The sequence below is a fragment of the Oryx dammah genome, unplaced genomic scaffold (assembly GCF_014754425.2).
Source record: "Oryx dammah isolate SB20612 unplaced genomic scaffold, SCBI_Odam_1.1 HiC_scaffold_4, whole genome shotgun sequence".
Classification (NCBI taxonomy): Eukaryota; Metazoa; Chordata; class Mammalia; order Artiodactyla; family Bovidae; genus Oryx; species Oryx dammah.
In genome coordinates, this window is record NW_024070188.1 from 57,576,609 (window position 1) to 57,593,261 (window position 16,653).

Consider the following 16,653-nt stretch of genomic DNA (forward strand, 5'->3'; position numbering starts at 1 on the left):
ATAAATATTTGGATGGAAAATCATAGAATCTGATATATAGCACTTATGAAAAAGAATTAAACTTAACAGTAAAATACTCCTCATAAGTATTACAAACATTCCATTAAGTGGACAAATTCAAAGAATCAAGAAGGAAAAACTCCAAGAGACAATATTTATTTAAAAAACAATATAGTCTGTGTTGGGACTTCCCAGGTGGCTCAGTGGTAAAGATCCCACCTGCAGTGCAGGAGACATGGGTTTGATCCCTGCATAGGGAAGATCCGCTGGAGGAAATAGCAACCCACTCCAGTATTCTTGCCTGAAAAATCCCATGGACAAAGAAGCCTGACAGGCTAAGTCCATAGGGTGCAAAGCATCACACATACTGCACAGCTAAACACACATGCATGCCTGGTTTGTGTTTAAGACATTGTTTGCTGGGGAGAAACGGCTTAAAAATGAAATGGAAAAATACAACATTCTTAATTGATGTGACTGGCAAATCTGGCAGTACTGAACCGCTTGCTTCTCTCAAGGAGTATACAAGATAGCACACAAAAATTTAATTTCATTTAGTTTATTAATATGATCCAAACAAACTTAGCTTAAGACAATGAGCAAAAGACACAAGACAAGATTTGGCTGATCTATACCAAAAGAACAAAAAAGGGGACAGGATTGGTGACAATTTTATTTTGGAAAGTTAGTTTATTAACTAATATAAAAATAAATCTACAATAGCAACTGTGACTCAAATTGAGCCAGTATGCAACTCATGTGATACCCAACATGGTCAGAGAGGACCTCACATCCTCCTCAGCTGGGTCACACCCTCTGGCCTTTGTCCTGGACCTTCACAAAAGACCCCTCACAGCACTGAGTTTGCAGCCAGCTACATTTTCTCCTCAGCCTACAATCAGTGATGTACCATGGCTGTGTTTTCTATAGCTTCTTTCTTTTTGGATAGTGACAGAGCTCAAGGAAAAACTCACCTGGCCAGTGCTGAGCAAGGAAGGGGGAAAAAAAAGATGGGTTCAGGGTAGTTTGGGACTCAGACTCAGGTGAATGAGCAGACTAGACACCATCAGAAAGTGTTGAGGTCAGGGGCCCATGGGTAATTCACAGAAAAGGACAGACCCGGATATTACAAGGACGTAGGAGGAACCACTGTTCCATTGTGGAAATCACCCCAAGAGCAGTGAAGAGGAAGAACTCTGGAATGGAGAGTACTTCCATTTACACCTTTAAGATAAAAACATTTTAAAAAGAGGAATATAGAAATCAAGTCAATAACTTTAAAAAGTAAAATAGCAACAAGTATTTCAATAAAATGAAATACAGGAGATAAAGAAGTCTTTTACTTCCACTTGACTTTGTCCAATTTTTTTAAGAGGTTATGTAAGGTCAACTTTGCTTTACTGAACAATTCATACATTTGACCAGATATTTCTGAGGAAAAGATGAGAACCTGACAGACATCTCTCAGGAAGCCTGGGAAGAAAGAGGGGACAGGAGGAAAGGAATCTGTGAAAGAAGTCTCCAAGGTCTTCACCGTCATCCTTCGCACCCCATAATGTCCTTAACCTGCACGTGAAATGTCAGGCTCAGATCACGGAAAACCACGGTCACCGAGCAGGACAGAATTATGGGCAGAAGCTCCTGGCGCTGAGTGTGCTACCCAGGACCACAAAGCTCAGGAGCAGCTCGAGACAGACATTTCCACGCAGGGAAGTGGAAGAAGCTCCGCACACCAAGGGCTCTGCTTGATACGGTCTTTCTATCTCTGGAGGTAATGCTGTCATGCCTTGAATCTGAAAATGAAAGAGCAGAAACAAAGCCACTGAGTGTGTGATTGAAGAGCAGGACTGTGGCCAAGCTTGCTCAGCCCCTGTGCTTCTGCAGGGGGTAAAAGGGTGGGAGAGGGGGAACAGATGCTGAAGTTGTCCATCAGGCAGTCAGAATCCTAGAGATTCCCAGGAAGGTGGAGAAAGGGTCAGACACGCCTTTGGGAAAGAAGAGATATAAAACATGCTCTGTTGAGTTTCTTTCTGAAGCTTTCATCTCACCTTATTCCTTTTTCATCCCAACTTTAGTTTTAGAATAAACTTCAGGAAGTGGAATCAGGAGTTTTGGGGCATCTACGTAATCACTGAAAAATTCTCAGACTTATCAAAAGACAACTGAATTTATGGATATCTGTCTGTTCCTTTCATGTTCTCTGTTGTGGATTCAGGTAAGATGCGGTATCTGTTTTCCCTGAAGATTAAAACAAAGTGGGACTTACCGACCACTCTGCGTTGTCTGTCTTGGAACATCTCACGTTGACTGGCAGGCTAAGGACAAGCTTATTGAAGGCAAGACCTTCCTTTTTAGTCCATTTAAACTTGTTCATTGCATCCATGAAAGAAAGGTTTTTATACTGCTTAGGGCTTTTGATAATGAAAGGCCAGGTCCTGAATATAAAATAAATAACCAGAATAAGTTATATTCAGAACAAAAGCATTTTGTGTTTCCATTACTTTTCAATACCATAAGTCCCCTACATATGAGCTTTTAAAGATGCAAAAAGATGCAAACAGACCCCTGTATGCCAGCTGTTGTACTGTACTCCTGCACTTTTCAAGGTATGGTACTTTAAGATTAAAAATGCTTTCTTTACTTTCTATGTTTGTTTTTTATCTGCATATTTTTGTGTGAAAAGTATTATAAACTTATTATAGTACAATACTATATAGACAATTATGTGAGCTGGGTACCTAGGCTAACTTTGCTGGACTTAACAAATTGGACTTATGAATACTCTCTCAGAAGGAAATGCATTTGTATGTAGGGGACTTACTCTATTCTAAAACAGACTTCATACTAGTTCATTTTTACACACACATAGATAACCTAATTGAAAGTACTAATGACCTCTTAAGCAGTTGCTAGAAGAAATACATATAAAATAAGAAGTCTTTTTTAAAAAGAAAATTTCTCAGTTTAGTAGCAGATGAGTGTTACTTTTAGACAAATAGTTTTGACTTAGAAAGCTTCCCTGGAGTCCCACAATTCCTCACATAACTGTTTTGGCTTTGGTTAACAATATGACTAAGTGTTCACTTCTGAAGACTACAATGCTAATGGTGTAATGAAGAAATGTGCAGAACATCAAAAGATACTGAACAACAATGGAAATTTCAATTCCACACTGTTGAAAAGCCTAACCACTGCTGGTTGTCCTGTTTTTGCTTGCCTAAGTGGCAACTTTCTTTCTAAAAAATTGAACCAGTGTTTTTAAAATTTCAGAGAAAAGATGATACACTCTGCTTTTACTTGCTGCTGAAGAAAAATATATGTTAAATGTCCAAGAAATATAAGTTTTATATTATTGATTCTCGAAAAAAGGAAAAGTGTAGTTCAAAAATTTGCATGTTCTGTTCCATGGACCATCCAGGAGATTATCATGGGTAACTGGTAGGTGTTCAGCTCCCTTAACACCCCAAGAGGAAGTTCCAGCAATTTTAATAATTAGCAACGAATTAACCTCCAGCTGAGGAATCTACATTTTTAATATTTTAATACTTGATCTTCATAATTTCTTCATTTAATTATGTCGTATCAGCTCTCTCTCTTACACACATAACCTAATCAGGCACGTTTAATATTATCTTTTTAATTAAATTAAACATTCTTTATTATAATCTTTTAGAGTTATGAAGATAAATTTTTTATGTTTAAAATGAAAACATTTCCTCTGTACTTTAATGTGAGATAATGAATAATACAATAGGTTATATACAAGGATCTTTATATTCTTTATTCCTAACCTTTTTTCTTTAATTAAAGCCAATATATCTTTGTTGAGTTTTAAATGCACTGTTTTGCACAGAGACCTTAAAATACCATAAAAAACGAGCAAGCGCCATCACATTGCAGCAAACAGTTCTAGCAATGACCTAAAGTCGATAGCACTGTAAATTAAATACTCTGTGGAGACTTATAGAGGTACAATCCAGAATTAGTACACAATAAAATTTGTACATGTAAAAACTTGTATAAAGTGAAAATTTAACTTGAAAGAGGCCCATTATATTTGCATACCATGTTATTTAAAATATACTAAAAGCTAGGTCCAAGTGGTAAAGAACTTGCCTGCCAGTGCAGGAGATGTGAGCTCCATCCCTGAATCAGAAAGATTCCCTGGAGAAGGAAATGACAACCCACTCCAGCATTCTTGCCTGGGAAATTCCATGGGCAGAGGAGCCTGGTGGGCTACAGTTCATGGGGCCACAAAGAGTCAGACACAACTGAAGCAACTACAGCCTCCCCAAAGTAGCTAAGTTTCATTAAATATAAACTAACTTTAAATCAAATATTAAAAAGATAAGGTGTTTGTCTTGAAAAAAGGAAACATCTTTACAACCAGGAAAATGCTGGGGGTGCGGGGGGAGATCATCAGCCTGTAATCTCCTAAACTACCACAAGGGGGCACTGGACTCTCTGCTAACTCCCTAAGTTTTCTGCAGTTTGCTTGTAAAAGTGACTTAGTAGGAGCAGCAGCAGCAAGAGTGAACGCGTGTGTGCTGAGTCACTTCAGTCTTGTCTGTCTCTTTGAGGCACCATGGACTGTAGTCCACCAGGGCTATAACTTGAACAGATAATGTTCAAGTTCTGTTCTCACTGGGACTGGGACTTAGTTATTAGACATTTAGGAATGTTCTAGAAAGTAAAACCATTACATTTCTGCACATCTGGACAGTGTCTAAATAACTACCCATATCCACATATAAATTGAAGGGTATTACTTATATATCACTTTAGTTGATAAAAATAAAGGATTTAATACTGATGAGTAATTTTTCTTTATAAAGTGAAAGTGAAGTCGCTCAGTTGTGTCCGACTCTTTGCGACCCCATAGACTGTAGCCTACCAAGCTCCTCTGTCCATGGGATTTTCCAGGCAATAGTACTGAAGTGGATTGCCATTTCCTTCTCCAGGGGGTCTTCCCAACCCAGGGCTCGAACCCAGTTCTCCTGCATTGTAGACAGACGTTTTACCATCTGAGTCACCAGGGAAACCAGTGATTTTTCTTTATAAGCATAATTTAATTGGCTAGTCGATTTAAAAATGTATAGAAATGAAATAAACTTAGACTATCCAAAATAATTTTGGAAAAAGAAAAAAATGGCAAAGTTTGGGGATTTACACATTCATTTCAAGATTTAATATAAAACTATAATAGTGATTGTGTGGTATTATAGTAAAGCTAAACATGTACCACAATGAATAGAACTCAGAGTCCAGAAATTGCCAATATATGGTGAAATAATTTGTAACAATTCAGAGTAATTACATAGGAAAAAAGTAGCTTTTTTCATCAAACAGTTCTTGTACAACTTGATGTCTATATGAAATACAATGAACCTCAGAAAATTCAACAAACAGAAAATTATTCAAAATAGATCTTCAACCTAACACTAAAACTATAAAGCTTTTAGGGAAAAAGAAAAAAAGAGAAAATCTTCACAATCTTGGGCAGGCAACAGTTTCTTACACAGGATATCAAAAGCACAAAACAAACCAAAAATAATAAAATGCACTTCAGAAAAATACAGCTAAAAAATTAAAATCAAGCCATAGACCAGAAAAAAAATTATTTACAAACAAAGAATTTATATCTAAAGTATAAAGAACTCTTTAAAATTATAAAGAACTCTTACAACTCAATAATTAAAAAAAATAACAGTTAAATGGACAAGAATTTGAACAGTTAAAAAGGAAGATATATAAATGACTAATCAGCATATGAAAAGAGACTCAGTATCATTTGTCACAGGGGAAATGGAATATAAAACTACGGTAAGATACCACTGCATACACATTAAAATAGATGAAATTCAAAATGCAGAAAATTCAGAGAACACTGGTAAGATTGTTAAACAGTAGGAAATCTTACAGATTACCAGTGAGAATGTAGAAAGGAACGTTATTTGGGAGAACATTTGAAAGTCTCAGTGCGGTAAACACAGACTTAGTGTACAATCCAAGGATTCCACCCCTAGGTATTAAAGCAGAAATTGAAAATGTGTCCATACAAAGATGAATACAATAATGTTTATAGCAGCTTGCCTCATAATTGCCACAAACTGGAAACAATCCAAATGTCTTTCAACTGATGAACAGATAAATGAAATTTTAGGTATATACATACTGGGGAATACTACTCAGCAATAAAAAGGAATGGATTGGTGGTACACACACATACACACATATATATGTACAGATTACTTTCAGTATAGACGAATCTCAAAAACATTCTCAGTTAAAGAAGCCAGGCACAAAAGAATATATACCATATGATCCTATGTTCATAAAATCTGGAAAAGATCAAACTAATAGTGACATAAAGCAGATTCGTGCTTTCCTGGGGCTTTGTGTGGAGGTGGGTGTCTCCAGAGGTGTGATAGAAGTCTTAGTGGTGATGAAAATGCCATCCGATATGTAGTTAAACAGGGGAACACATCAGAGAGAACTTTCTAACAGCATTCTTAGCACACGTGTGGGCTCAGTTGCTCAGTCTCGTCCGACTCTTTTGCGACTCTAGGAACTGTATCCCACCAGGCTCCTCTGTCCATGGGACTTCCCAGGCAAGCATACTGGAGTGGGTTGCCATTTCCTCCTCTAGAGGATCTTCCGACCCAGGTATAGAACCCATGTCTCCTGCATCTGCTGTGATGGCAGGTGAGCTCTTTACCACTGAGCCACCTGGGAGCCCATACTTAACAAAGGGGCGTTTAATTGGATGTAAGCTCTATCTCACGGCTTCCCTGGTAGCTCAGAGGCTAAAGCATCTGCCTGCCACGTGGGAGACCTGGATTTGATCCCTGGGTCAGGAAGATCCCTTGGAGAAGGAAATGGCAACCCACTCCAATATTCTTGCCTGGAGAACCCCATGGATGGAGGAGCCTGGTGGGCTACAGTCCACGGGGTCGCAAAGAGTCGGACACGACTGAGCAACTTCACTTCACTAAGCTCTATCTCAAGCAACTTGACTTAAATAAATAAATAACAAACAAGAAATAAAAACATATCAATAAACAGACAAAAAAGATACAGCCTATACTTTACCAATCAAATTGTTAAAGAAGGAAACCAGGAAATTTTACTTAATGAGGCACAACTCCTAACCCTCTCCACGCTCTCTAAGTAAATGAAGTTGGGAAGGATCGAGCACAGTTGAATCTCCCTGACAGAGGCAGAGGTTTGTGAGCTGTAACAGATTTGGCAGACTGATATAATAAGGCCTGGGACATTCCTCTACTGAAAGGCAGTCAGCTCCAACCAGTTAGAAAACATCCTCTAATAGATTTTTAATAAAATCTCAGGAAGGAATAACCCCCGTATTGTGATATAGAGAATAGAGTCACACCTCTGCACACATAGCCGTTTACCCTCAAAATACAGAAGAGAAAGTACATAAAATATGAACAAGTGGACAAGTGAAAGTTGTTCAGTCATGTCTGACTCTTTGCGATCCTATAGCCTATATAGTCCATGGACTTCTCCAAGCCAGAATACTGGAGTGGGTAGCCTTTTCCTTCTCCAGGGGATCTTCCCAACCCAGGGATGGAACCCAGGTCTCCCGCATTGCAGGCAGACTCTTTACCAGCTGACCCACAAGGGAAACCCACATAAAATACATCACCCCTCCAAAAAAAAACATATATATATATCACCCAAACCTCAAACTGTGGTGTGGAGAGAAAGCAAACTACTCTCAGATTTGCTTAGAAAGTAGTCAAAACCTCACCTATGTTTACCAAAGAGAAGTTTTAAACAGTACTGGCTCAGCAAAAAGAAGGAATGGCCAAACAACCATGAAACTTAGGGTGAAAGGAAATAATATCACATTCCAACTAATTCAATATCCAGTGAAGACAAAAAAAAGAGAGAGAGAGAGGGAGAGATAAAAAATCTATTCTAGAAGATGATATAAAGCAATTATACTGGAGAGAATTTCCACAAGTGTTTCATGCTATGTTTATTTAATAAGAACATGAATGTGATTAAACAAGAGCTCAAATACAGGATGATAAAACAACAGAATGAGATGAAAAAGGAGATGGACAAAAGGAAATAAATTTTAGACAAAACAAATTTAGCACCAAGTGTGTTTTTTAAAAAAAAAAAAGCAAGAGGCAGAAGAGCAATTGTGAAAAATTATAGGGAAACTCTTGAGAAAAATCCCAAATAGATTAGAAAAAAGTTTGTAGACATAAGAAAATTTCCTTGTAATGAAAAAAAGAAATGAATACATATATTTCCAGAAAATATGTAAATATTTATATGTGTAAATATGTAAAACACTTTGTATTTCCAAAAATTTTGATTCATATACTCAACACTGAAATATGTTCAACTGAACTTACAAATTCTACAGGTAGAGGAAGAATGAGCCCATTTATCCAAAGACATCTCTGAAGGTGGGGGAGGGGGGAATACGATTCCCAAGTACTGTATCTAACCAAATGTGCACAAATATAATTTCAAACATGAAGCACTAAAGCATGGGGAAGCCCTTCTTGATTAAGTAACTGAGGACAAAATACTGAAGAGTCAAATTAAAGCACCTAAAGAAGTATGAAGTGAAGTCGCTCAGTCGTGTCCGACTCTTTGTGACCCCACGGACTGTAGCCTACCAGGCTCCATCCATGAGATTTTCCAGGCAAGAGTACTGGAGTGGGTTGCCATTTCCTTCTCCAGAGGATCTTCCCGACCCAGGGATCGAACCCAGGTCTCCCGCACTGCAGGCAGACGCTTCATCATCTGCGCCACCAGACAAGCCCCTAGAAATGCAGAAATCATATGAGGATTAGGGATTATCATGGAATCTATAAAAGCTGCAACAAATATTGTGGAAATTATGTTTCAGAATTAAAGGTGAAAATTAAAAATCTTGAGAATACGAAAATTCTAATATAAATAATAAATATTTGGAGGTACAAAAAGGGAGGTTGGGAGAAAACGTGAAAGTGTGAATGTTCTCATTTTTATGATCTAAGACTAAAATACAGTGTTTAAAAAAATGTTAATATATTTTATGACCTATTTTCTCAGCATCTGAGAACTCCTTTATATAATATTATTTCTTCTCATTAAAAACAACAACAATGTTTATTTATTCAACAATTATTCAATTTTAATTTAGTCTTCTGATAAATTTAAACAAAATTAAATTTTAATATTTTTGTTTAAAGCAGTAAACAAATTATAATCTTTCTAACACTGACCTGGGTTTCCCTGGTGGTTTAGCTGATTCTTATCCACCTGCAATTCAGGAGATGTGGGTTCGATCCTAGGGTTGGGAAGATCCTCTGGAGAAGGGAACAGCTACCCACTCCAGTATTCTGGCCTGGAGAATTCCTTGGGGTTGCAAAGAGTTGGACATGACTGAGAGACTTTCACAACCCTGATCTATTCATCTTTGCATCAATACCTATATAGAAAGCTGTCTCCAATGACATTCAATTAATGTCAGTGTTACTTATTTCTAACAGAATTTGAGTGATAGTTTGTGTCCTCTTTTTTAAAACTTGTTTATGCATTACCTAAATGCTCTATAATAAGCCTACGTGATTTTAACACCTTATCAACATAAAGTGATTTTTTTTTCCTGAAGAGAATAGAAAAAACACCTCACTTGATTTTTCTTTTTTTTTTTTTTTTAAGAAAGAGAACAAACGAAGTAGGAAGTTTCCATCACATAAACCTCACTGGAACCACATGGAGAGTGTTGATGTATCGTCCAGCAGGGAATACAAATGTATCTAAACTCACTATCTGTTCTGTTATCTGATCTTTGGGAGGTTTTGTTTTTCCTTAAGCCTTGCCAGATCTGTAGAAGGCAGAGGAAAACTGCACCCTCCACAATACACAAGTTTTGAGACAGGATGTACGTGTCTCTCTTTTTCTCCCAATGTATCCTCTAATCCTAGAATTGCTACAGAATCTTTAAAATAAAATGGGGCACCTAAATAGTCCTTACATTAAAAGCAAAACTAGAAGATTCTAGGTTATATGTTATATGATATTCCTGTTTAATACTGTATCCTAAAACCAAATTAGCAATATTTTCATAAGCAAAACAAAAAAAGCACCCAAAACCCTTTCTCTATCTTTTTCCCAGTACCTTGTTGGTTTGGCCTTTAAGAATATTTATGTCAGTGTGATGAAAGTGAAAGAGGAGAGCGAAAAAGTTGGCTTAAAGCTCAACATTCAGAAAACTAAGATCATAGCATCTGGTCCCATCACTTCATGGGAAATAGATGGGGAAACAGTGGAAACAGTGTCAGACTTTATTTTGGGGGGCTCCAAAATCACTGCAGATGGTGATTACAGCCATGAAATTAAAAGACACTTAAACTCCTTGTAAGGAAAGCTATGACCAACCTAGATAGCATATTCAAAAGCAGAGACATTACTTTGCCAACAAAGGTCCGTCTAGTCAAGGCTATGGTTTTTCCAGTGGTCATGTATAGATGTGAGAGCTGGACTGTGAAGAAAGCTGAGCACTGAAGAATTGATGCTTTTGAACTGTGGTGTTGGAGAAGACTCTTGAGAGTCCCTTGGACTGCAAGGAGATCCAACCAGTCCATCCTAAAGGAGATCAGTCCTGGGTGTTCATTGGAAGGACTGATGCTGAAGCTGAAACGCCAATACTTTGGCCACTTCAAGCAAAGAGCTGACTCACTGGAAAAGACCCTGATGCTGGGAGGGATTGGGGACAGGAGGAGAAGGGGACAACAGAGGATGAGATGGCTGGATGGTATCACCAACTCGATGGACATAAGTTTGGGTGAACTCCAGGAGTTGGTGATGAACAGGGAGGCCTGGCATGCTGCGATTCATGGGGTTGCAGAGTCGGACATGACTGAGCAAATGAACTGAACTGACTGAACTGAACTGATGATGAACTAAACTTAAAAGTCTGATTTAAAGTTCAAACATGTACTTATAACAGAGGTTCTTCTTCATTCATATTTTTGTAGAATAAATATATTTAAGCATGTAGTTAAATGTTTTATGTGGGCAATGACATCTCAAAACTAGTCTTGTTCTGTGAAGCAATTCTCCCTAAGTGATGAAAATCCCAACTTCAGTATTTCCTGGAGGAGCTCAAACTAGTGAACACTGACAAAGCTTGTTGGGACACAGGAGATAAGCATTTTCAGAGGCTTCATACAAGTTGAGCAGAAAAGAAAATAACTGCAGTTTGTTCATCTTGTAAATTCACAGCTTTGAATGTTCATCTAACATTCCCTCCAACGTTTTCTTGATTAGGAAGTTTCTAGTCAATACATTAAAAATATTCTAAAGGGAAAAAAACAAAGCTATTTAAGTCTTGCTGTGCTGTACTCAGTCATGTCCAACTCTTTGCGACCCCATAGACTGCAGCCTGCCGAGCTCCTCTGTCCATGGGATTCTCCAGGCAAGAATACTGAAATGGGTTGCCACGCCCTCCTCCAGGGGATTTTACCAACTCAGGGATCGAACCCAGGGCTCCCACATTGCAGCCGGACTCCTGAACAGTCAGAGCTGTCAGGGAAGCCCGTTTAAATCTTAGTAAGAAGCAATATGGGCTTCCCTGGTGGCTCAGATGGTAAAGAATGCCTGCAGTGCAGGAGACCTGGGTTCGATCCCTGGGTCCTGAAGATTCCTTGGAGAAATAAATGGCTCCCCACTCCAGTATTATTGCCTGGAAAATCCAATGGACAAATGAGCTTGGTGGCCTATGGTCCGTAGGGTACCAAAGAGTCGGACGTGACTGAAGTGACTAAACATCCACGCAAGAAACATACAATCTCGATATTTTAAAAAGAAGATTATATCCTAGTGCTTCTAGAGTGACATTTTATGTCTCATTGTGATTTTTATTGACATTTTATTTGTTTGTAATGTAGTTACTGTGAACAAAAAGGCACATATATAGCAACGACAATACAAATCCCACCTTCCCCATTGATTATGTAATCTATGAAGTTGAACAGAGTCTTAATTTTCAGTTTCCATTTTTCCTTCTCTGAACAGGGACTGCAAATACTGCTCTACCTAATAAAACTGTGTGAAAATAAATTAACTGAAATTACATATGTAAAAATACTTCAGAAGCTACAACCTAATTTATACCAGCATTTTGTTATTTGTATTTTAGCAGATACAGACCTCTGATATGGTGGTCATTGGGCTGACTGAATAGGAACTCAGTAGAACATATCTATGAATAGTGGGTTTAATTTAAAAAGAAGAGTGTTGCAGTTTCTAATTTATAATCCCTATAAAATTTTGGAACAAAAAGTAGGCCATAATTAGATTCTCCTTCAGATCTATGTCTTTACCACATCCTCATTAAGTGTTTATTTAATCTTTCCTTACATACGCCCCCTCAAAAATCTATGTGTCACTTTTGCCTAATAACATCAGTCCTTTTGTAACTGACTGATTACTTTAGAAAAATCCTAATCATTAGAAAATTCTTCCTTGTTTAAAAATAAAATCTACACTTCAAACTTTCTACCAGCCATCCTAATTCTTCTTTGTGGTACTGCTAAGAATGGATAAAATACTTTTTTTTCTATATCAAACTTAATATTAATAATAATTCTCAATTTCTTTTTCAAACATGTTTCCCTGCACCATTAGGACATGATTATTTTTCCTTTACTCTTCTCTTTCCCTCACCATCTCCCAGAAATGTAGTTAATCAACAAGTCCAGTGAGGGCTACCTTCAAAAGGTAATCTGATTGGAACCATTTCTCACTGATTTTACTGGCACAATCCTGGTTTAAGTCACCCTCACCTTTCAACTGGACAATCACAAATCTCCTGGTTGATTATATTATTTCTAATCTTGCCCTCCTAGAGTCTTTTCTCAACATAGTGGCTAAATTAACATTTTGAATACCTATTTCCTATAATAGGACTCTTGAAAGTCCCTTGCACTGAAAAGAGATCAAACCAATCAATACAAAAGGAAATCAGTCCTGAATATTCATTGGAAGGACTGAAGCTGAAGCTCCAATACTTTGGCCACTTGATGCAAAGAACTGACTCATTGGAAAAGACCCTGATGCTGGGAAAGATTGAAGGCAGGAGCAGAAGGGGACGACAGAGGATGAGATGGTTGGATGGTATCACTGACTTGATGGACATGAGTTTGAGCAAGCTCCAGGAGTTGGTGATGAACAGGGAAGCCTGGTGTGCTGCAGTGCATGAGTTCGCAAAGAGTTGGACACAACTGAGCAGCTGAACTGATCCTATAAGAAGGCTTCCCAGGTGGTACAAAGGTAAAGAATCTGCCTGCCAATGTAGGAGACAAAAGAGATTCAGGTTCAGTCCCTGGGTTGGAGAGATTCCCTGGAGTAGGAAATGGAAACCCACTCCAGTACTCTTGTCTGGAAAATTCCGATAGAAAAGCCTGGTGGGCTACAGTCCATGAGGTTGCAAACAGCTGGACACGACCAAACAACTAGCACTCATGAATCATACCCTATAATAGCTTCTCTTTGCATTTAAAACCCAAAGTCCTTATGTGGCCTATAAAGCCCTACACTGTCTGGTCCCACTTGCTCTTATACCTCCCACTTATTGCCCACCATATCGCCCTCTGCTTCAGCCAAACTCACCTTCTTGCTGTTCTTTGAACATGCTGGCCTCATTCTCTCTGCAGAGTATGCTTGCAGATCTTTCCATGACTGGCTCCTCAACACTTAGGTCTCTATTCAAACATCACCTTCTGATATAGACTGAATATCTGTGTCCCCGCCCCGCCCCAGAAATTCACATGTTGAAATCCTAACACCCAAGGTGATGTTATTAGGAGGTGGGGCTTTTGGAACAGTCTGTCCTCCTAAATGGGATTAGTGTCCTTATAGAAGCAGCTTGAGAAAGCTCCCCTGAGCTTTCTGCCAAGGGAGATCACTGTGAGAAGATAGCTGTCTGGGTCCTCAGCAGGCACTGAATCTGCCAGAACCTTGATCTAGGACTTCTCAACCTCCAGAACAGTGAGAGACAAATTTCTATTGTTTATAAGCTACCCTGTCTGTGGTAGTTAAAACAGAAGGGACTAAGACAGCCCCCAAGATAAGCTCTCATCACCCAGCTGAAAACAACAACACACTTCCTTCATTGTCTCAATTATTTTCATAACATCTTTCAATATCTGAAATTTTATATGTATATTTGCTTATGACTTCTTACCCTCTCTAATATACAATCTCAAGGGAGCAAGAATAATATTTATCTTGTTTATTATTTTGCCATAAGTCATTCCTATCATATACAACTGTGCAGAAAGAATTAATACAGCAAGCCTGAGATTGACATCCTGCTTGGAAGGCTGACCTTTGGCTGGCATCAGGGAACTTAAATAGCAAACAATTTTCTCTACTAACATAAAACTTTCTCTAAATGATAAGTGTAATTTACCATACCTATCCTCTCTGTACAAATGATGCTGCTTACGTTGAATACTTGCTTTCTGTCTGGGAGTCTGGAATTTTGGTATTTGCCAAGCAGAAAGCACCTGTGTGACTAGCTCCCAATAAAAACTCGGAATTCTGAGTCTCTAATGAACTTCTCCAGTTGACAACACTTCATCTGTGTTGTCATAATTTGCTGCTGGTGGAATTAAGCACATTCTGTGAGACTCCATGCTGCTAAGTCGCTTCAGTCGTGTCTGACTCTGTGCGACCCCATAGACGGCAGCCCACCGGGCTCCCCCATCCCTGGGATTCTCCAGGCAAGAACACTGGAGTCGGTTGCCATTTCCTTCTCCAATGCATGAAAGTGAAAAGTGAAAGTGAAGTCGCTCAGTCGTGTCCGACTCTGAGACCCCATGGACTGCAGCCCACCAGGCTCCTCCGTCCATGGGATTTTCCAGGCAAGAGTACTGTAGGGAGGGGTTTCTTGAAAGCTTGCCTTGGAAAGTTGTACCTGGTTTCCTGTGGATCTTGCCTCATGTACTTCTTCCTTTGGTTCATTTTTTATAGTCTTTCACTATAATATGTGTTAGCCATGAATATAATTACATGCTGAATCCTTCAGGTCTTCCTGGAAAACTAGTGAACCTAAGAGTAGTTGGAAAGACCTTGGACACAGCAAACAAGATGGTCACCTGGATGCTGCAGCTGAAAATAATCAAATAGAGCAGCACATAAAGGAATCCCATAACATGATGAATCCAAAATGAAAATAAAGCCCACCCTTACCCTTATCCGGAGAAGGCTGTAGCACTCTACTCCGGTACTCTTGCCTGGAAAATCCCAGGGATGGAGGAGCCTGGTGGGTTGCAGTCCATGGGGTCACTAAGAGTCGGACACGACTGAACGACTTCACTTTCACTTTTCACTTTCATGCATTGGAGAAGGAAATGGCCACCCACTCCAGTGTTCTTGCCTGGAGAATCCCAGGGACAGGGGAGCCTGGTGGGCTACTGTCTATGGGGCTGCACAGAGTCGGACACGACTGAAGCAACTTAGCAGCAGCAGTAGCAGTTACCCCTATCATGAAATCCATTTACTACTTACGTGACTGGCCTGTAGATCTCCTTAACACCAATGAACTGAAGTTGCTCCATGATGTCTGGGATACTTGCACATCGAGTAAGATTAATTCTTGGGTAATAAAGAAGGTATGAGAGACACATTTCATTTCTGGTGCTTAATCCTCCCTGAAAATGGAGATATTTTAGAAAAGTATATGTTCCACCAACTCTGATACTTATAGCACACAAACCACAAATGTTACACAGTTTCTTCCAATATTGAAATGTAACCCATCTTAAAGCTGAAAAATAATCACCTAAATGACAATTTGGTTTTCAAAAACATAGTAGCACTTTTAAAATTAATTATGTCCAACTCTTTAAAAGTTATCTTTCTTAAATAACCTAATAATCTCCTCAAAGTTATGTTTATATGGTGTAAACTTCTCACTATAGTGAACATTTCTGAGGATGTTTAGCAACATGATACCAATCAGTCAGTGTGCTGGAATCTTTGCCTGATTGCACTGAATTTTCTATAATCTTGTTGTCATAAATATCAGCATCTGCATACAACAGGGGAAACAGATTACACACTTTGAATCTAAATGTAAATAGTGGACTAATTAAAAAAAGATCAAAGATCCTCCGAAGAACAGAATCTGGAGTTGCTTACCATATATTATCTACAATGTCCAATTTTCAACCAAAAGTTATTAAACATGAAAAGGAACAGGAAACTATGACCTGTATTCAGAAGTAGAAATTTATTGTGAAGGATAAGATGCTGGATTTAGCAAAGACTTAAAAACAGACATACACATGTTAAAAGAGCTAAAGAAAGATGTTCAATTAAAGATAAATAAGCTAAAAATGAGTGAACAAATAAGGAATAACATCAGAGAAAGGTAAACACACAAAAAAGAACCAAATAGAAAGTCTAGATTTGAAAGATACTGTAACTAAATTAAAAGTTCACAGGATGAGCTCAACATCAACTTTAGATGGTAGAGGAAGGAAGCAATGAACTTGAAGATTGATCTCTAGAAATCTCCCAACTCAAAGAACAAAGAGAGAAAGACTAAAGTAAGTAAAAAAAACAACCCAAGAGAGCTGTAAGACAATATTAAATATTCCATTTATGCAA

General features: G+C 38.4%; 1 protein-coding gene across 1 annotated transcript in view; it reads right to left on the reverse strand.

The window, feature by feature from the left end:
* Window positions 1-543: 543 nt before the first annotated feature.
* Window positions 544-16,653, reverse strand: part of MOXD1 (monooxygenase DBH like 1) — a 95,549-nt gene continuing 79,439 nt past the window's right edge. Inside the window, exons 10-12 of the mRNA XM_040239233.1 lie at window positions 15,550-15,692; window positions 2,267-2,435; window positions 544-1,793 (exon numbers count right to left, since the gene is read on the reverse strand). Coding sequence (XP_040095167.1) covers window positions 1,626-1,793; window positions 2,267-2,435; window positions 15,550-15,692 — 480 coding nt within the window. The 3' untranslated portion in view covers window positions 544-1,625. The remainder of the gene's footprint in view (window positions 1,794-2,266; window positions 2,436-15,549; window positions 15,693-16,653) is intronic.